Raw genomic sequence first — 22,105 nt, 5'->3', positions numbered from 1 at the left:
AGTCTCAAATTGAAGCCTGGTATTCCCATTTCCAGCCTCTACTAGTATATGCGAACATTGTGATGTACGGTTTTACTGGCTACTTTTAAAGGCTGCTCGGATATTTAGCGTTTTCTGAGATCCCGTGGTCCGTAAACTTTTTTAGTCGATAGTATGTGTGTAGATAACAGTGGCGGACAATCTGCTATCTCAGGCAAGTCTATCATTGGACTCGAGAAACATCTACATGTCTTACATTAGTGTGTTTACTTTTACAGGTACATCAATTACTATGCCTTCATATCCTACTAAAAATAAGCTAAATGAGGAGGCTTGCTTTGTGTATTCTTAATGATGTCATGTGGGAAGCCAATCCACTTCATGAAAAAAGATCACTTGTTCGTTCTACTAGAGGTGGCTCAAAACCTGGGGAGTGGTGCCGCTATGACATCTAGCAATGGTGATGTTTAATACCTAATAATTACACAACTGATGCAGAATACCTAAATTTTATTTCACCATTCATCATTAGTACAGAAGGAGGTCCCGGAGTTACAAAAACTGTCAGTGGGACCTATTAGTAGTTTAACAATATAGTAATTAATACATTATGGCAACATAGCAGTGATACACATCAGAATACATGAAGTTAATGAAGCGAGTAATCAAATACAAGGAAGGTGCTTACAAATACAAGCAAATGAAATAGATGCTGTGTATGAATAAATAAAAATGTAGTAATTGGCACGTTATGGAAACATAGGGATGACACATATCAAAGAACACAAGGTTAATGTACGAGATAATTAGAAACAAAAATGTGCTTACAATATGCAAAGTACAAGTGAAATATATACTGCGTGACAAAAAACTTAAAATTTCTAAATATAAGGAAGGAAAGAATAAAGACAATGGGATATAGAGAATAAAAGCGATACATTAGGCAAATACAGTTGCACTGAAAGTGGTAAAATAAATTTGTATATAATATATGTTCATAGTAATGAGTCTGTAGCCAGTAGTGTCGATAGTAAATATTTCTTCATATCTCTCTTGAATGTTAATGTTGTGCGGCAGGCTTTAATATGGGGTGGTTTAATTTAGTGTTTATTTGAGGAAGGAAAGAATTGTTAAAGGAATATCTCGTATTGTTAGTGTTGGTAAGAGCAGATATATTAAATGCTGAACCCTTGATGATCACCAGTAGGTACGCTACTGACGGTGCACTTGCACAAAACTCAAAATAATTTCAGAGCCCTAAAAACGAAGCTTTTTTTTCCCTACTCGTCAGGTGTTTCACTATCTGCACTGATGGTATTCTTCTCGAGTATGGCTGGAGTACATATTTGTGCTGTGCGAATGTTCAAAATGTCAAATGTAAATCAAATAGGTGTTGACCATTTGACTTGTATTCAACTGGAGAACACGCAATTAGAAGTTATCAAATCTTCCTTTCTGTCAATAATTACACATACTGGAATCTTTAGGGAGAAAGTCAGGTGCATGTGGTGACCATTCTCAAAGAGAACTGCTGTTCCTGAGCGGACATATACAGCAGGTACTTTTTTGCTTTGCTTAGTAATTTCTAGTCGCGCAGTAAGGATGCCTCGCCTTTAGGCAGCCAACAAATTTTTCTCAATTGAGGCTGTAAAAATTATCATTTGGACAATGTGAACATGTTCCTGATGTCATCTTGGTGCGGCAGATACTATCACCTTTCAGTCGCTCTCATTTACAAACTTATCAGTTGACCAGAGGCCTGGTTGTGACTGGCATTACATGTGTCAAACAATCTAAAAAACATCTCTTCTAAAGCTTGCCGCGGTTTCTTTTCCACCTATTGAGTTTCAAAACCCCCCATAATGCCTTTGGCATTGTGTGCTGCTAATCCCAAGGGCGCAGAATCAAATTCCGACTGCAGCAGCTGCATTTCCACGGGGAAGAAATGCAAGAACACCTGTTTACCATGCATTGAGTGCACATTGAAGAATTCCAGGTGGTCAAAATTAATCCGGAGTCCCCCACTATGGTGTGGCTCATAATCATGTCATGGTTTTTGCACATAAAACCCCAGACTCACCTCTTGTTCCCTGTAAGTAGCATTGGTTACACGAATTTAAGGCCATACTGATCCACTCAAGGCCTATATGCAGTAGGTGTTTTCATATTCTGATATTTCTGGATAGAATTAAATATGAATATTTGACGAAACTGGCCTATTGAATATTGAATAACAAATATGTTCACATTTCAGAGAAGTGTGGAGTATTCTTGAAAAAAAAAAACTTTACATTGCAAGGGTGGACTTTTAACATTGTTGGTACAACATTTTTTTAGTGCTTAGCGCTGAAACCATAGACAAGACAGACGAGAGAAGAGACACACACAAGTGGTACTTTCAACGATTTATTGGAAGTTGGATCACGGGTTTATACATGCAAGCATTTGCTAGCATTCTTGATAAACCTGGCCAGATTGATGTTATATTCCTGTATTGCAGACAGAAAAGCATTTGAGCTTGTTTGACACTCTAATTGAGAAGCTCTAAATCGCAAATCTTCTGCCATACTTAATTGGCTGAATCTCTGCATACTTAACTAAGCACAAACAATTTGTCAGCATAAGCGATTGCCCTTCCCATGAAGTGCCAGTTACTTCCAGTGTTCCTCAAAGCAGCATGCTTGGCCTCTTGTCATTTTTAATATTTATTAATGATATAGAAGTAGACAGTCACCCCTTTTAAATAAAGTTGTTTGCTGATGATTGTTTTTTATTTAATGAAATACATTTCTGTTATTTCAATCTCAAAATTGGCCTTCGTTGGATGATTCGAACCTCACTGGTCAGATTCGCCCAAATACAGCCGTGTTATGCGCTGAAGCATATGCAACTTACTGTGGTGAAGCATACCGAGAATGGAAAAGGGCCACTGTCACAGGACATCGCACGTGTTCCTTGATTATACAGGCATGCAGTTTCCTGTCACAGTAGAAGAACCTACCCACCTAATAAGCATAGTGGCAGCCATTCAGAGCTGTTTCTTACGTTTCAGTGGTGATTTGAGTCCTTTTTTCACCTTCCATACATGTCTCCTATATGAGACCGTTAATGAGGCCTAGTACGTCTTCTTTAACTAAATGTGCCGTGCACAGAGAAGTGGAAAACAATCATGTGTTTTGGGAAAGCTAGCAAAAAGGAAGGCAGTAAGTTGAAAAAACTGCGTTAAGCCGAGGAGATGTTAAAAGCGAACAAAAGAGTGTGAATATATCAAACTCTGAAGGCCTGTCCATACACCTATTAGGCATCTTGGTGCTCATACTGTGACTGGAGACTGCACATGTGCATGTATGTAAATTAGGGAACACGTGCTGTCTTGCAACAATGGTACCTTTCCCTGCTAGGTATGGTTCTATGCATAACATGGCTGTATTGCAGTGAAGCTAACATTAAGAAAAATAGTAAACTGGGCGAGTTGGTAGCTGTTGATGGTTGCAGGTGTAGCGCTAAACTGAAATGCGGCCAAAGTTAATTTTAAAGGCAAATACTGCAAAGTGAAGCAATGGCATGTTTCAATGTTTTTTTATGCCTTTTGTTTAATTCGACCAGTCTCAATGGTCCCGTCAGGATCGAATTAACGGGCATGCCTCATAATCAGAACTGGTTTTGGCAAGTAAAATCCCAGAAAGATGATCAAATTAATGGAAGTCGACTGTATATATGGCTGAGTAGAGCCAGACTGTCTAAAACCGGTACAACAAGAAAACACCAAGAAACCTAAATGACCCATTGCAAATGCAGTCAACTTTCATGGCATGCGCAAATAATCTAACTTTCTCACGGACAGTGATAGAGATAGTTTGCTGATTCATTGGTCAGCGGCCGATAGGATTTGCCCAGTTTCTACTATTAATCTTACACACTTGCGCTTATCCCTGTATATATTAGCGGTGTCATTTAGAAGAGGGCGACATGGACATGTATTGCAATGCAAAGCAAGAAAATCGTCACCTGATACGCTATATTTCTGTGCTCTCTTAAGTGTTCATTAATGCATCTTCCGGTTTGGCCTATGTAGCATCTACCGCATGACAGTGGAATATGATAGAACACTCCTACAGCGCATCCGACGAACTCATCTTTGCAATGCTACCACAAACCGGCTTATTTGTCCTTATTGGGTTAGTGGTTTTACACAAGGTGCTTAGCTTATTTGGAGCTGAAAAAACACCCGCACATTACCTTGGCGTCCTATCTTTTTCAGGCTATGTGATATCTGGTGTATATACGGAATCACAGCGGTTTTCACCTGGTCACGGCTGCTAGCTCTTGCATTTGCATGGAGGCATCGTCTCGAAAGTTCCTGTTTGAGCAGCCTTTCTGCCACTGACACCAACACGTGGTTAGGGTAACCAGCCTCCTTAAGACTTGCAGCCGATTGCTGGAAAGTGGTTTTCATCAGGACGTTTTTGAAACACATGTTAGTTATGAAGGGTGTAAGATTGGGCTTGTTGATAAATTATGCTTCAAAGTCAGGTTAACAGCGCAAAGCCACCAGAAGGGATAGAATAGAGAACGGAGTGCTGAACTTCCAACTGTTTCTTTTCTTTTCAGAAAGCATCGCTATTTATACAGTCACACAATAGCCCACCAGCCATGCTTAGAACGCGACGACAAAGCCACACAAAATTCAAAGTGGTGATAGCCCGAGGTAACTGATCTCCTTGTCAGTGAGAGCGATAGAGGGGTGCTTATGCAACTATCCTTTAAACGTAGAATTTCTCCCGCTTTGATTATCTCACATGTAACATGGTCCCCGTGTTTTGCAACAATAAAACATTTTTTGAATTTCGGCCTACATCCACATGCGCAGCAGTGGGCAGAAAGACATCCCTATTAGTTATGCCCCTCTTCACCAAATTCAAATGGGCTGAATGAAATTGGGTTTCTTAGCTCATGGACTGTAAGCCCAGCAAGTCCTACTATCAGTAGAGATGAGCTGAAAGTCAAGAAACTGAAACGTATTGCACTTCAAAAGTCACTTCAAGAGGTCTCAAACACTCGCAAAAAATCTTAGACATCGGGACATTTTTCTAGAAAACTATTACTAGGGTAATCCAGAAACACGAAAAAATTGTTGACCAATCTGAAAGCTCGCTGAAAAACTGTTAGTCCCGTGAGGTGGTCATATATGTGCCTATCTAATTGTGCTAAATATAGGTTGCTAAAGACGGGAGCCAGACACAACCCTATGCAAATGCCTTTCTACTGCAGATGCAGCCTATTGTTCCACTGTGCAAAGGTTGGCAACTTGTAAAAACACCATAATTCTAAATACCCTTCTACTGAAACAACCTGCTTCCTGTGAAAACCTTACGGCGCCATATTTGTCAATACAATCCTCGACACATTGAATAAGGTCATTGAGCAGGATAGAATATAATTCTTTGACCTTAGCTGAGAACGCCTTGAAGCCCTTTTTGCCGTGAAACCTAACAAAATCAAGGATTCGTCAGAACCTTTTACAAGAAACTGGTCATCAATCTCTTTAACGTTCAGCTTTGAAACCAGGTATGGGGCAGCTTGCTTCTGCCAGGTACCCCTTTCGGAAATTATGACCCGAAAAGGAACATCCTCTTTGTGCACTTACTAAAAATTACATCTTTGAACTTTTCCTTAGTTTATCGAGATTCAACTTTCTGTAAATTTCACTTGGTTTCGCTGCTACTTTCATAAGTGATACATCCTTACGCTCATTGAACACTGCAGAAATTGCTTGACTGGCTTTCTCCAAGAAACATTTAAAGGAAAAAACTGCAAAACACCCTCTTTGTCAGCTGGTATTACACACAATGAATTGCTCTTCAGGTAAGACTGCACATTTTACAGGTAACTTAGAAGGTTGGGGCTTACATCACAACAGGGCATCTAAACCTTCCGAGTTCATCCTCACACCATCTTCTTGCGGGGCTCTTCTGGACACTTTACTTATGATGGACAGGGAAGTTTCGGTTTAGTCCAGCTGGTAGCTTGGGCAAATTTTGGACCGAGGCCAAGAACTTTGCACACACTGTTGGGTAGGATGAAACCTTCAGAAACGTAGACATCACTTGTTGCTTTCTGTCAATCCTTGTTCACATGAGCCCGTAGTAGTCTTATTTGAGGTTGTCAAAGGAACTTGGTGACCTGATCAGCTAAGTGCAGGTGCCTCCACAGAAGATTCCTTGCGACGCACGGCTCATGCTGATCAAACATCTGCACGCTGAGGTAATCTCTGTGGAGACACGCCTGCTGAAGTTGTTTAGCACGTACAATCTTCAAAATTCTTTTTCCGTGACCGACATCCGAATAGTGCGCAACCAGTAAACAACGATTTTATATCCTGTGGAAGCTGCTTGCTATGAATACAGAACCTTAGGACACACATGCTGCTGGCAGCCATGGCAATGAGGGCAACAGTATGCCCGGAATCCCGAGGAACATATTGAAAAAAGCCTGTTGTACTAGAAATGAAATCGACAAGGGTGGCAATATGGGCTTGTTGGTCGGTCATCATGGAATGGTATCTGGGTAGTGCAGCAAAACACGGACATAATAAAAGAAAGCTAGAACTACCTGTGAGCGCATATATATGCACAAGTGCATGGTTGAGTAAACTCACAGGTGTTTAATTTGTTTTTTTCTGTTGCTACTTTTTCTTGCATTTTGATTGCTGCATATACTGTAATTCCCGCAAAAAGCATCAGCTGGTAGTCACCGCTGTATTTTGCTATGCAATTTGTATTTTGTTATGCAATCTTATCATCTCAGCGCGCGCCTGAAGGCGAAATTGTTGCCTAGGCAAACTATCGCTGAAGTGGAACGTTTCAGAAGACGTCCCCAAGTATGTGCACAAATATTTCACTGAAAAACATTTCAGGCGTATCTTTGCTTTGTTTTTACTAAAATTTCGCAGCAACACAGCATTTCTTTACTCCAAATTATTTATGAATCACTAGATGTCATTATCTACGTCGTTCATACGTACAATCGCCCAATTTTTTAACCTGAACGCGCGAGCATCGACCGGCCAGTCGATAAGCGCCGTATAACGGAGTACAGCGGCGAAGTGTGCGAGAATACGCGCGTGCGCGCAATGCACAGTCCAATGCAGCTTCCCTCTGCCAGGCGTATTCTCGCACACTTCGCCGCTGTACTCCGTTATACGGCGCTTATCGACTGGCCGGTCGATGCTCGCGCGTTGCAGGTTAAAAAATTGGGCGATTGTACTTTAGGCAGTGAAAACGGCACACCCACCTGCGAGCTTCTCCGATACCGACGTGTCTGTTATAAGGCGATGATATATATATATTATTCTGGACAAATCGGGCGAGGCCAACATGCTAAGCATATAATGAACGATGAGTACCAACAAATGGGATCTTGTTTTGAAATCGAACTAGAACTGGGGCCGTATTCTGTAGCGGTTCCTTTGGGAACCGGTTCCTTTCGGCTGTTGCCATTGGTCGGCGCTTCGATGTCGTCATCCCTGGTGGGCGGGACGACAAATTTTGATGACGTCACACAGGTTGCCAATCTTCTGGAAAGGAACCGGTTCCCTGCTAGGAGCGGAACCGCGGAGAAGTGGTTCGTTTGAGAGTCGCGCGCGGAGGCGAGCATGATGTCGAGGGTTGCTAGGGCAACCGCGGCTGCCGGCTAATCTCGCGCCAGCTGACGAGCCGGCACCTAGACGAGACGAGACAGAGACGGCAATGGCGGCTCCCTTGGTTGTGCTGCTGGCGAGTGCCGAAAGACAACGACGCGACGAGAGGCAACGACGCGACGCGTTCGGCATGGCCGAAGAAGAGTTTCGAAGGCATTTTAGTCTCTCCAAAGACATAGTGCGACGTCTTTGCGATGAGCTGGAAGGACATCTCGGACCTCAAAGATTGCGTGGTGTCGACACTACGATGAAAGTGCTGTGCGCGCTGCGGTTTTTTGCCACCGGGAGCTTTCAACAGTGCGTCGGGAATGAAGAAGCGATTGCACTGTCGTAGCCTTCGGTCAGCCGGATCATTACAGCTGTCGCCAAGGCCATTACGGTTGCGGGCAAGGAAAAAGGATGGGTTAGATTCCCATCCACGGCGCAACAGAAAGCCGCCGTCAAGGAAGGCTTTCTTAGCCGTGGAAAAATTCCAGGAGTTCTAGGATGTGTGGATGGGAGTCTGATAGCCATCGTTCGCCCTAAGAAGCTCGGCCCCGGCGAAACGGAATCGTACTGGAGCCGTAAAGGGTATTACACCCTCAACTGCATGGTCGTGAGTATTGTTCATTGACAAATATTTTCGATATGTGTTTGCGCGAGTGCACGTTGTAAAAAACTTCGTTTCGTTATTTTTCATCAATTGCCGGCAATACTTGCGTTCCTATTAGAGAAAGTAGCGTTTGTGTTGTATGTGTAATGACGACTTTGATCTTTGCATAGAACACGGCCGCACTTTTTCAGTGCTCTCCAATCACAGTTGAATAGCCTTTTCGATGCTACAATGTAAACTCATTACGCGCGACTTAGACCGGAATAGACGCCGTAGCAGTGAAGGGAGTCTTCGTCTGCGAGCGATCCTAACAGAAGACGAGCCCTTGTGATTCTTATTCGACGTAAAACTAAAGCATTGTGGCCAACAGACTGTAAACGCGAAAAGGAGCATCCCATCAATGAAAATGGTGTGAGGGAGAATGAGAATGTGTGGACACCCATTTGCTCTAGCTGTCAATACGGCACATGCTGTTTCCGCGTTCTTTCGCTTGTAATAGGCACTTTGTCTGAAAAAAAAAAAAACATAGGTTCAATCTTTAGCAGAATCTTATACAATATGGACGGAAGAAACCAAAAGAATTATTTTGCGCATTGTGTTGTTACCGCACGCCATACATGAGCATGTGAACACATGCCAACATTGCATTTGTAGGTTAAGATGACACTGTTATCATGCTGATCATTAGTTCAACTGCCTATTGCGTATATTGATATCTCCTTTTCTGTAATTGTGTTCACTGACTGAACAGTAACTGTTTGGCAAGTAGTGTTGTAAGCAAAAGGTTGTGCCACATATTTGTTGCAGTGGCACTGACACCTTCTCTTTGCTTTCCCTTATGAGGTGTGCGACGCGAAGCTGAATATCCTGGAAATTGACCCACGGTTTCCGGGATCGTGCCACGATTCATTCGTCTGGAGGCATTCTACATTTCGCCGCCGCCTCACTCGTGGCCTGTTACTTCATGGAGAAGTCTTGCTTGGTAAGTGCACCTTAAGTAGCAGTGCTTCTTCCACATGTAAAACATACACAGTCAAATAGTTTTGCATCCTAGCAAACTTTAAGAAAGCGTGATTTGCTAGAAATGTGTTGTGAATGCAGCGGTACCTAATGAACCTGCAGCGACTATCGAGAGAAACAAGTCTCTCTTAAAAGGCAGATATTTGTACCAGCATGTATACAACAGCTGACATGTTATGCTGTTTATTTATTAATTTCAATACACTGAATGCCAAGTGGAGCGCTACAGGCAGGGGTGGAATTCTACAGAACACGTCGAAATGGCAGTTTACAAGTATGGTGGAAAAGGGTTGGTGACAATGGACTCGGGGACCTGGTCCCTGTCCTTGGAACAAAGGAATAAGCGTGTGCGTGAAACTTTTGGCATCGACGTTAGTGATCGGTGTAGTATATATTGTAGAATGGTGCAAGTTGCGCTATTTTGCTTTGTGTCGCAATGTGTGTGATTTTTTTAGTTGCAGCGACATGTGGTGCTGGAGTGATTAGAAAGGATCAAACGGGTAGCTCGATTTTGGGTACCTTCATGAGAAGAGGTACGAAAGGTAGAGCAAGGATCCCAGATACTGGCAGCATATTCGAGAGTAGACCTTAGAAGTGTTTCATAAAATAAGACTTCTGAAGTTTTAGTAATAAGTTTTAGTGGAAGATGTACATTTAGGGAGGGGCAAATGGGATGAACGGAGCAGAAAACCACGAGTATGAAATAAATATTACATGTCCAACTTAACCTGAGATAGAGATTTGCAGCCAAGACAACAGGTGAAATAGGGCTTTTCTTTAAAATGAGTTGAACTTTCTTTACAACTTTCCGGGAAGGTCAATGTTTGATAGATATTGCAACAATAAATCCAAGACCCGCTCCTGTTGTAAAAGGGCCCTGGCGTAGACTGTGTTCTTGCATTGCGCCTTAATGTATCCATTTCGTTCACTAACATGCAACACTTTACAGGGGACTCTGGGTACCGGCTAGCGCCATGGATCACGACTCCTGTGCCTGGTCACCCAAATCGCCTCACGGCAGAGGGGCGCTATAATGAGGCACACGCATCAATGCGAAATGCCGTTGAGCGGTACATAGGAGTCGTCAAGAGCCGCTTCCGATGCCTGCAGATGTATCGGGTGCTCCACTACTCGCCTCAGAAAGCAGCCACTATTGTTGCAGCTTGTGCAGCGCTGCATAACCTCTGCCTTGCAGCAGGCGTGCCTCTGCCAGACGACCCAGATGATGACGGTGCACATGACGACAGCGCACAGCGGCCAGCCCAGGCACAAGTGCCGCTTCAAGTACAGGTGCCACCGCAGGCGCACCCTGTACAGCCTTCTCGAGCTTTGTTTCAATGAGGCCGTGCGGTGCGCGAATCCATAGTTGGTGTGTTTCGGCTGCCCAGAAATTTGCGCATTGCCTACCTGCAAAGTGTGCGCCGGCGCATTCGCTGGCAAATGAGGCGGAGACATGTGCTGGTGGAACATGTTTTATTTTTCTTTTCATGAAGTAAATAGGCCGTGCACTTCAACATAACACATTGCGTGTGCTCACATGTGGCTAATCGTAGTATGCTGCATACTGCGGTAGTGAAAAGCACATGATTTGTCTATGTTGAGCATGACAGATACACATGCAGTGACAAATAGCCATGTGCCATTATGTTACTCCTTTGCTTTGTTCACTGTGCTTTTAAATATTGTCTTGCCAGGGAATTTTCTTAAAATAAAGGTTATTTCCAAGGTGAATGGCAACCAATCTTGCATAGTTGAATATTGCCTTGCGATGCCTATTTTACTGTGCAGTATGCATTGTTCCAAAGCTGAAGGTGTCTGTTCATGTGTGACACACAAGCACAGCACAAGTTGCACAGCAACTGAAATGTCGTTCAAAGCAATCTGTATAGCACATATTGAAACGTATAGCAACAAACGAGACATGCCAAGCACTTTTTGGAGCAGGATTTCTTTACATAGCAGACACTCATGCTTACTACTGCTTTGTTTAAACTCAAGAGTTGCTTCAACATTGCATTTCTTGCACGCATGATTTCACATAATGCTCGTAATTGCTGCTTAACAAGGTGCAACTACGCTATAACACAATATAAACAAAATCATGACAATGAAACATTATTTTATTCACTGGGTACCTGCTTCGCCATTCAGGCATTACAGCAGGGAGGGTACAACTCATATAAATGAACACTCAAAATTACATTCATAAAGCATGGAAGAAATCATCATTTGAACAAATACAGACAGTGTCAGGTGGTAGAGTATTTCAATCTCTTATAGTACGAACATAGAAAGAGTAGCGGAAAGCGTCGCTTTTAACCTTCTATTGCATGACGTCCCATATTTGGCACATACCAGTTACCATTCTTTTTCGCTTGTGTGAGATTCCCAGTTGAGAATGTGATACCATCAGAGTAAATCTCATAGTTATGCGCACTTATTATGAGCAAGTGCTGCCATCTCTTGAGCGATACGCAAAACAGAGGTGAAGTAGATTTTGGGATGCAACGTGAAACTTGGAGGGGGGCAAACACGAGCAATTGTTTTTTTTTTCTCTGAAAAATTTCGACCGCAGAAGCATAGAAAAATTATTTTGGCATATTTTTTGGTCTCGTCAATTCAAGGCAGTTACTAGTTTTCTCAATTTTGCCTGCAACTACAGCAGAGAAACCGAAATCGGTGTGTGCCATATTGGCACAGTATGAACTTGAAATACAAAATATGGTAACGTGCTACCATCTGTTCAATAGCCCGAAGTTGCAGGTCACTCTATCACAAGATGGAATTTTGACGATCGGTACGGTAAGGGCGAATTGTCTACCAAACAGCCGCCTGAAAAGCGAAAAGGAACTGAAATGTAAAGGACGTGGTGCTTCAGAGGCACTCACAAACGCGATACATGACGTGGAGTTATCGTGTGTGCGTTGATACGATAACCGCGCAGTGACATTTCTGCCGAGCTTTGTTGGGAGAGATCCAGTCCAAAAGACTAAGCGCTGGTTTACCTCCGCCAAGGTGTTTCGCGAAATTGATTGCCCCAGCGTAGTAAAGGTCCATAACAGGCACATGGGTGGTGTTGACCTGCTGCACTCACTGTTTGGACTTTACTGCATACATATCAGAGGTCGAAGAAATGGCACTTTCGAATTTTTACGCCTATGCTAGACTTATCGGTAGTAACAGCATGGGTCTTGTACAGGAGGGTGCAGGAGCAGCTTAGGAGGAGACAAGTACTACCGCTGGCTCATTTAAAAGCAGAAATTGCAGAATGCCTTACCTCGCATAACAAGTGCCTACCCAACTAGCGACCAGGAAGGACTTCTAGTCAGGACATCGAATTCCAGGTTCAAGTCGAAAAAAGCACAGGGACCAGCGGCCGCAATGCCACCCAAAGACGACCGATCTGACCAAGTCGGCCACTGGCCAGAATTTGACAAGAAACAAAGATGTAAGCGGCCACCTTGCACAAACAAGTCGTTGGTAAGATAGAGGAAGTGCAACATTCATCTGTGCCTGAACGCAGCAAACAACTGTTTCATTTCATTCCCCACATCGCACTAAAAAGACCACCGTCCGTGAAGGTTTGTTTTCCGCCCATGGCTGCAAGAGCGCTCAGCCATCTTCATGGTGTGCCATATTTGGCACAAAGCTTTATCTTTATTATTACAGTCGTGTTTGCTCATTCAATCAATAATGAAAGCTGAAAAAAATGACTTTTCATAATTCATGCAATAGAGCGTCAAAAGGAATCTCACATATTTTTAATTTGTGATCTCGCCTTTGAGAAACATGTGGGCGGCTGAAAATACAATTACCTGGCTATCCCCGCATTAGAGTGGTATATGTTATGAAGAAATTTTAATCTGAGGTTTCGGCGACGGTGTTCGAGAAGATGCCAATTTAATGTCTTTTTGCTTTCTGTCATGCTAAGCATCCTGTCATAATTGCCAAGGACAAACCGAACTGCCCTGTTCTGCACTTTTTCTCGTTTATCTACAAGTTCTGTAGTATATGGATCCCAGCAAACACACGCATACTCTAGTGTACTGCGCACATGTGTGAAATACAGTTGCTCCCTAAGTTTCTGTGGCAAGCTACTAAAGATACGTTTCAAGAAACCTAATGCTCCGACAGCATTGTTCCTAACATGAGTAACGTGTCTGTTCCACCTTAGATCAGCAGAAAAAAATACACCTAAGTATTTATATTCTGACACTTGTTCAAGAGTAGCATTATTTATAGTGTTACGATTGCTGTCATATGAGCGCTTCCCGGTAAAGGTGACGTGGACACTCTTTTGCTCATTCAGTGACATTTTCCATTTTTCACACCATGTGGCAATCAAATCCAAATCATATTGTAGTGCTTGTTGGTCAGATTCGCTGTTGATGACCTTATATACAGTCATCTGCAAACATTCTAAATATTGATTTATTTATTTACGTGTACCTTACAGGCCTTCGAGAAGGCATAGTGTAAGGGGGAAATACGGTAACATAGTAGTATTGAATCGGGAAAGAAATAAACATCAGCATAATGAAAGGAGTGCACACAGAACATGGAAAATTAATACATTAGCAAATACAATATGTAGAGCAATAACAATAAATGGTAAACAACAACATAATAGCATAATAACATTGTAAACGTTTTTACATGTTATACAGTAGTAAGTATTGTAAAAAAATTGGGAGCGCTGAAATTCTTTAACTTGTAGAAAAAAATTCAAGTAAATTACAAAAGACATGACGTGTTTAGACGATTGAAACGGCATATTGATTGCTTAGCAGATTGCGAAATGCAGTGTGTTTAGATTGGCATGCAATGGTATCTGGTAGTGCGTTCCATAAACGGACCGCACGGGGCAAAGTTGAAAAATTAAAAGCGTTGTGTGTTGCCATAAATTCGGGTGTAGCTGAACTGATTGTTCAGTCGTTGTGACGTCGAGGATGCTTCTTTCAGGTTTGATAAGGTTAGGCCAACTGTGTGAACAAATCTGTGAAATAATAATCGTACAGAAGATGATATATTGTTCGGCAAGTCGTTAATGTAAATTAAAAAGAGAAGAGGCCCAAGTAAACTGCCTTGAGGTACACCAGAGGTGACGTCAAAGAGGCCAGAGGAAAAGTTAGCAACAACAGTGAACTGTTCGCGATTAGTAAGAAAATTGCGAATCCATGATAGGGTTAGTGAGTCGAGTTTAATTGCTGAGAGCTTTGATATCGGGTGACTATGGGCTACACGATCGAATGCTTTCGAGAAATCCAAAAAGATGCAGTCAATTTGTTTATTACTGTTCATATGAAAGCGTAAGTCTGACGTGAATTCTAGTAGTTAGGTTTCGCAAGAAAATCCTTTTTGGAAACCATGCTGTAAATGATGATGTAATGCCTGAAGTGGTGCCATGAATGTGACTTCTGGGGAACCCCAGAAGTCACAGGTACGTATTCAGAGGAACATCCGTTGAGAGCCACAGACATCTGTCTTGAGCGAAGATACTCGGCAATACATGCGATAACCTTCTCAACCAATTTGTAAAGTCAAAGTTTAGCGATCAGTAGACTATGCGTAACGACGTCAAAAGCTTTTTTGAAATACAGAAATATACAATCAACAATTTGTTTCTTGTCGACTGGTGAGACTAGCTCATGAGTGAATGCAACCAATTGTGTCGTACACGAAAAACCCTGCCGAAACCCATGCTGACTAGGATGAAGAAGGTTATTGTTATCAAGATGAGACATGATGCAGGTATACACATGTGCCATAACCTTACATACATAAAATGCTAGTTAAGGATACTGGTCCGTAATTCTCAACTCTGTTCCTCTGTCCACTCTTATGAATTGGCACCACTCGCGCTAGTTTCCAATCACCAGGAACAACGCTGTTATTTAAGAAATTTTGAAATAAGCGACAGAAGTACAAAGATGCCCGAGCAATTTATAAGGAATGATGTAGGGATATCATCCGGACCACACACTTTTGTTCGTTTCAAACTCTGTAATAATCACTCGATGCTCGTCACACTAAATACAACCTCAGACATTTCGCCGGCTCCGACCGGAAAATCAACTCTATTAACCCCCCAATGTTTGAATGAGTAGACTGAAATACTGATGAAAGGTATTAAACAAAAATGTCGACCTTACTTGACGCAAGCGATACTAAATAGCTTGACGATTTCCGCTCAAGCTCGGGCCATCTTCTGAGCGGCAACACTAGCGCGCGACCACACATCAGCCATAACGGCGGTGACTGAGCGAATCGCGACAGCACGTCGACTTGGCGTTGACCTATTGAAACCCATGCGCCTGATGTTCACCTCTTCGTCGGGCTCAAAGAACGGCGGGCAGACTCCGATGGCGCTCGCCCGCCCTCGCGGTCCGGGCAGGCTGCCTCCTCCGGTTCCTCTGTGATTAACACGTTTGTTAGAATATGGTGCGCAAAAGTTCCGTCAACGAGTGTGCTTACCTGGCTGCATCACGGCGGACGTTATACACGTCTTTCTTCCACACGCCGCGCCATTGGGCTGCAGTTTTCACTGCCGGGCAGCAAGGCAATCACTTGCTGCGAGAGCTCCTCCTTGCGCGCCGCCGTCAGCTGTTGACCCAGCACACACGACGCCTTCGCAAGGTAGGGGTGCTCTTCAACAAATGACACGAGTATATCGCGTTGCCTCGCTGAAACATGAGGACCCAGCAGCCTAACCTTCTGCGAGGACATCGTTTTGGATCCGCGGCGCGCAAACTGGCAAGTCCAAAACGTAAACAAAGCGAGGCAACTTGTTTGCATAGCGTATGGCACACCACCTAGCGACTAAATAAGAAAACAACAGAAATAAACTTACAACTCCCAGTAGCGGTCTGCGCCGCAAGCTCACATTTATTACTGAAAATATATTTGCAAGTGTTCTGTAGAAACCAATGTTTTTTTATCAAACCAGCAACATCCTTTAATTGCTATACAGTCCCCCAAGTACAAACAAAAATGATGACGTGATCTTCCAGCAGACCGCCGCTCGTTGATTGGTTCCCCTCACGCCGCCCCGTTCCACTCTTTCTCCGAGTTACGTAATCCAGACGTAACAGCCAAAAGGAACCGGTTCCCAAAGGAACCGTTACAGAATACGGCCCCTGAAGGAAACGAAAACGCAGGTTAAGATTACGGTAGAGATTACGGTTACGGTATTACCCATGTAGTGGTTTCAATACCACTTTTCATCAGGCCAATAAGAAAGTGGCTGTCAGATGCAGCTGTATACCGATAAAGCATGTAGTTAAATTACAAATATTGCCCTTGCAACGAAGGTCGGCGCATGCTGGCTGAGAGGGTTTGCTTACCTCCAGAGATGGCGCGTATACAAAGACACACACGTATCGATGCAGGACTTTCTAGAGGCTCCACAAATGCACACAGCATCTATTTAATGACATTGCGTTATGCTTAACGGCACACGAAAGCTTCGAGACTCAGCTGCGTTAGTTACGCCAACTTCGAAAAGTAAACAGGAAGCTGCCATGGCACTTCTTGCAGGAAGCAGGCGGCGCTTCATGCATCAGAAACCGAAACAGAAACTAGCAAAACCATTTTTTTTTTTGTAAGCGTTAATCTTGTTTTTCGTGCTCGGAAGTTATTCCATTGGTTTGTTGCAGGACGTCCGTGTCATTGAAGGATTCAGTCCCAGTTTTAATGGTTTAAATTCTTCAAACAGTTTCTATTTTTTGTACCGCCAGTACACAGAAGCGTTTTATAACAGTCTTTATTGATAAATCGATATGTGGCCATTGTTTATTGCGTTTTGAAGAGCACTCGCTTCGTCTTTCCAACAAGACGCGTAGGTTCGACGCTCCGATTTGCATTTAAAGTGAGCTTTTGATAGCCTTACTTTATCCATTTACGCGCTGTATATGCGTTGTGACGCCTTTCACTAGTTTGCGACGACGCAGGTAAACAGCGGAGTCCCGCTGTTTACCTTTAACATGTTAAACGAAGCAAAACCTCGGTAGTGCATCGTAAATTTTTTCTAAACATAATGCAGGCACCACTCGCACCGTTGAAGCATGACTGTTAAGAAGCATTTGCAGCAGCTCATTTGTCACTACGTTGGAGCGAGAATATTGCTCATCTGCCGCTTTACCTTTCTTTACTGCTCCGTATTTTTGTGTATCCGGATATTTTAATTTTATGCAAACCACCCCTTCCGTGTGAAAAAGAAAAGAATTTAAGGAAAGGAAGATGCAACAGTTGCAAGGAAGGTGCAACAGTTGTGTGAAATAGTGCTTTACTAACATCTGTAGTGACCTGGTGATCGTGCGCCTTGGGCGAATTCATTTTGTGTAAAAATGTGTTCCGGCTACTTAAAAGGTAAGCGTGACGTTGTGGCATCAACTGCTATCTCTCTTGTTGAATGAATTTTTGACAATACATCATTGTCATGGTACCGAGGCAAAACACAACTGAAAGTCACCTTGCAACCAAAACGTTGCCTTTCAACATACGACAGGAACACAAACAAAACATTAGTGTATGCTTCAGTATACCTTATTTTTACAGCTATTTTGAGCTATAAAGCTAGGGTAGTTGTGAAAATGAGAGGCAACTGTGATGAATATAGAAGAGCATAGTGTGCTTGCATGACCAAGAAATTTTTTAAGGATGAAATTTCAGTACTTGAAAACAGTGCATAAAAGTAGAGCACTGCATGGACACTTTTCCCTGGCCTGACCCGAGCCAGTGCCATGCACTGGTCCACCCTTGTCTAGCTCAGCTAGGTTTGTCCAGTTAGCCCTTGAGCCTCAGTGTAGCATGATCCACCTCTCTGTTGTTATGAAGATGCCAACTGCATATGTATTTGCTAGATACATATCTTGCTAAGCAGTTTTCCACTTGCGTTGCTGCCTACAAGTGGCAAAAAAAAAAATTTAGATTTTTGGCAGCAGTGAATAATTTACCGCCTTGCATTACTTTAGCTGTGGTCATAGTAATGCAAGCACAAAAAAAAATTTAGAAAATTTCCGAGAGCAATGAAATTAACTGGAACTGGACTGGACATTAACTGGACATGGAAGGAAATAAATTATGGATATACATTCACCAATTATGTTGCACGTTAAGGTGTAGTCCAACCGACTAATGGTTTCCATTTAATTTCTTTGAATGAAGTTCTGTAATTCATTGCATAATTACATCAGCATGAATGAATTCTTGATTGAAAGTTTTCTTCAATAAATACTTGAAGGGGGGATGCTGCGAAATTTCTCATTAGTGAAGGGGATTTGGAAAGCAGAAAAAATGTAATGTCACCGCAATTTCGATGGGATCGGTAGATGAATAGGCGACCAGAGTGTAGTGGCTCCAGTTTGAAGAGGAAAGGCAGGCGGCGGCAGGTGGTGGTGGCGTTCTGGCCAGGCAGCTGGGCGTAGAACTCAGGCCCATAGCCCGACTGCTATCGTTCTGCCCATGGGCGCAAAAACTTGCCGGTTTCGAGCAGCAGTTCATGATCGGGTAGAGTGGCGAAGCCCAGGAACGGGTTGGCAGGAGGTCCCGGTTGGGTGAAGTCCTAGTGGCTCGGGTCCGGAACCTGCCAGCTGGTCTTGAACTCCCGGTCCGGTGGCCGACGTTCTCTTGGCGTCGCTTCCTGGAACTCTCCCTTCTTCTGCCGGCGCACCTCGCTTTTCTGCCGCTCTGGTCGATTTGTCCTTTCCTGATTGGCCCCTGGAAGCTCCATGTTTTCTTCTGATTGGATGCCTTTTCCTTTTATTTTTTTCTTCTAGTGCTGCGTGCTCACGTGCCGGACGCTCTTCAACATTGTCTTCCATCCAGTACAGAATTCGCCTCTGCGTGCACATTCTTTCTCGTCTGCTTCTTGTCTCTCTCCATCTACCGTACCATGTCATGCACTACACACCACACTATGTAGTACAGACATTCATATTATGATCTCATTGAGAGATGCTCAAGAGACGAGCCGCCGCGAGGAAGAGATGAAGTGTGTCTGGGCTCATGGCGTGAGCGAGTGTTGGCCTGGCTGTCTGGCTACAGTGTAAATAGCATGTAAATAGCCTATTTCATCTCTGTATTTCGTCTGTGTCTGTGCAACATTCTGGTGGAAGTTAGCGATCCCCGTCCTCGTCACGGCGCTCCGAAGTGGTCGGCATATCGAGCTTGTCACCATACCTCCCGGTGACGAGACCGCATCTGCAACGGCTTCAGCTTGTCTGACTGCTCTTACCGTCATGGTTGCCCAACGTCGTGACCCTGGTCTCTTCTGTGGCCTGCAGGGACAGGATATTGATGAATGGCTCAAGCTCTATGAATGCGCCCGTGCTAATAACAGTTGGAATCCAACAATTATGCTTGCTAATGTAATCTTTTATCTCGGTGGCACCCCACGCGTGTGACTCCAAACACGTGACGAGATAATTAGCTGGGACAGTTTCAAAGTAAAGCTACGAGAACTGTTCAGTGACCCCTTCAGGCGCAAGGTTGCCGCGAGAAAGGCTCTTGCGCCTTGTGTCCAGACATCCACAGAGCCATACGTTTGATACGTTTGGTCTTGGCTCTTTGCCACAAAGCCCATGATACTATGCCTGAAGCAGAAAAGGTGGCTAAAAGGCATTGGCGACGATGCTTTCAATTTTTTGTTTTCGGCAACGTCTTTCCTATCGGTGCCATGATAAATGAGTGCTGTCGCCTTGAATAAGCTAAGAGCCGCCGTATCACACACCACATCACGCAGCTACCCAACACTGCTGCTAAGTCGACATGTGAGGGTCGACCACATCAGACGACCACCTGTGATGACCTAACCCGTATTGTTCGCCGCCAGCTCGAGGCCACCTGTTGGCCAGCCTTCTCCGCGACACCTCTCGACCCGCCAGCAACCACAATTGCCAGGATTCAGGTCGTCGTCAGACAGGAATTTGAGAACGTGGGTCTGAACTCTGTGTGTTTAACGACTCAACCCAGCGTTCCCCGTTCTCTAGCGGCCCTCCTCGTCCCCGGCACTCCTTTTCTGCCACATATCGCAACCCGTCCAAATGGCGTACCCCTGATGACAAGCTGATCTGCTTCCACTGCTGTCGCATCGACCACGTCGCTCGTCACTGCCGCAACCAATGGACATACACCTGCGCTTATTCCTGTACCTTTGGACCTACTGTTCCCTATGCCACCCGTCTAGAACCCACTGCCACTGATGCTCCACCTCCGAACCTTCGCTACAGCCACTCGCCCTCACCTCAACGCCATCAGTCTCGTTCGCCCCAGGCCCGTTGCTTCTCCTCGCCGCCTATAGCCTCCTGGATGCAGCCAAAAAACTAGGCACTACAGCTTCTGGAGGTGAAGCTGTGTTGTCAACCCTGCCCTCAAATTCTCTGCTCATGTTACCTACGAACCAAAACTTTCTTCGCATTGACAGGTATCCTGTGTTACGTTCGACCAGCGGGGGCTGGCGATCTTTGAGGAAGGGACCGACGGAAAGGCGCCACCAGGTCTGCTGTGACGACTAGCTTTGAAAGGACGGCCAGACATCAGTCCCCAGCCCATCGGCGCCACCATGGCAGTGGCGGCGACTGGTTTTGTAAGGAGGACAATGAGCCGTGTCCCCAACGGAAGGGCGCCGAGATGGCTAGACACAGTGGGCGGAGCAAGTATTGTTAGCGTGTACACCGTGAAGGTCTGCTTGGAGCAGGGGAGCTCCTGGAAGATATTTTGTGGTGCCGTCTCATTCAGCTTAGAACCCGTCTCACGCGGCAGTCAACAGACAGATGCGGCAGCCACTGACTGCAGGGTCAACTCTGGGATAAAGAGGCGCCTGCTCGGGTCAAGCACAGTGTCTGCGAAAACCCTCTCACCTCGGTGTGGTCAGTGCAACCTGTGCAGAAGTGAGTGCGTAAACCCTCCCCCTAAAAGGCGGGTTGGTTATGATGACTTTGGACGCTCTGAATTGGTCGGCGGTGAACTGCTGTGTTCCGTCACCTAGGGATTTCGGGAGGACAGTGTAAGGAGCTGTTGGCGGCTCTTCAGGGTGCATTCCTTTTTCAGTCATGTTAGACTGATGAAGTATAACATTCTCATGCAGATACTGTAAATAAATCCGATTCCTCGTTCTTGATGAGAACAAGTCTCTCCCTTCAACAACGTCCTCAGTGTGGGTAAGTTTGATGACCGCATGGGCCAGCTACCATCTATTTCATGCCCGACTCCAACCATTACATCTGTCACTGCACTCATCGATGCAGGAGCACATCTTTCTATTATATTATAAGTGCTGCCTTCCGAAGACGACTGAAAAAGCACTTCACCCCAGCGTCAGCACGCGTTGGTCGCGTTGCGGATGGCGGTACTGTGCCTATCATCAGCATATGTACGGCATGTGTCAGCGTTGCCGGCCACCACACTCCTGTCCTCTTCACCGTGATTGCTCATTGCCCCATGACCTAATTCTCGGGCTCGATTTTCTCTCTGCGCATTCTGCTCAGATTGACTGCTCTGCCAGTACCCTTTGCCTTGAGGTGCCGATTCTCATAGAACCTTCTAACGCACCCCAGTGCCGCTTACGCCCCACCTGCTTTATTCGCCTGCCACCGAAGTCAACAGCCTATACTGAACTGTTGTGTTGTCCACCTGTTCCTGATGGCGAGTACCTCATCACTCGCCTGCCCAACATTCCACTACAGTATGACATCACCGTGCCTCACAGCATTCTGACTGTTACTGCTAACTATACTCGCATGCCTATCTTTAACTTTGGATTGGGAAAGCAAATCCTACTGCAAGGTATTTGCGTCGTCAACGTTGATTGTCTCGGC

The 22,105-nt window shown here is 44.5% G+C and overlaps 1 protein-coding gene and 1 long non-coding RNA gene across 2 annotated transcripts; one reads left to right on the top strand and one right to left on the bottom strand.

Annotated features, from left to right (window-relative positions):
- Positions 1 to 7,433: 7,433 nt before the first annotated feature.
- Positions 7,434 to 12,169, top strand: LOC139048736 (putative nuclease HARBI1). The gene is made up of 3 exons (XM_070523284.1): positions 7,434 to 8,273; positions 9,114 to 9,252; positions 10,240 to 12,169. The coding sequence occupies exons 1-3, from the start codon at positions 8,268 to 8,270 to the stop codon at positions 10,629 to 10,631; spliced, it is 537 nt and encodes a 178-aa protein (XP_070379385.1). The 5' UTR covers positions 7,434 to 8,267; the 3' UTR covers positions 10,632 to 12,169.
- A 1,538-nt stretch (positions 12,170 to 13,707) lies between these two features.
- LOC139048737 (uncharacterized) lies at positions 13,708 to 16,771 on the bottom strand. The gene is made up of 3 exons (XR_011507885.1): positions 16,634 to 16,771; positions 15,765 to 16,426; positions 13,708 to 15,703 (listed from the first exon to the last, which is right to left on the bottom strand). It is a non-coding gene; the product is annotated as an uncharacterized lncRNA (long non-coding RNA).
- Between the last annotated feature and the right edge of the window lie 5,334 nt (positions 16,772 to 22,105).

This window comes from Dermacentor albipictus, chromosome 8, assembly GCF_038994185.2.
Source record: "Dermacentor albipictus isolate Rhodes 1998 colony chromosome 8, USDA_Dalb.pri_finalv2, whole genome shotgun sequence".
Lineage (NCBI taxonomy): Eukaryota > Metazoa > Arthropoda > Arachnida > Ixodida > Ixodidae > Dermacentor > Dermacentor albipictus.
Note: the sequence above shows the minus strand (reverse complement) of the source record. Positions and strands in the feature narration are given on the sequence as shown.

What these genes read in the sequence shown, in the direction of transcription:
- LOC139048736 (XM_070523284.1), top strand. An exon ending in TCATGGAGAAGTCTTGCTTG is followed by an intron (nt 9,253 to 10,239) that starts GTAAGTGCACCT and finishes AACACTTTACAG; the next exon opens with GGGACTCTGGGTACCGGCTA.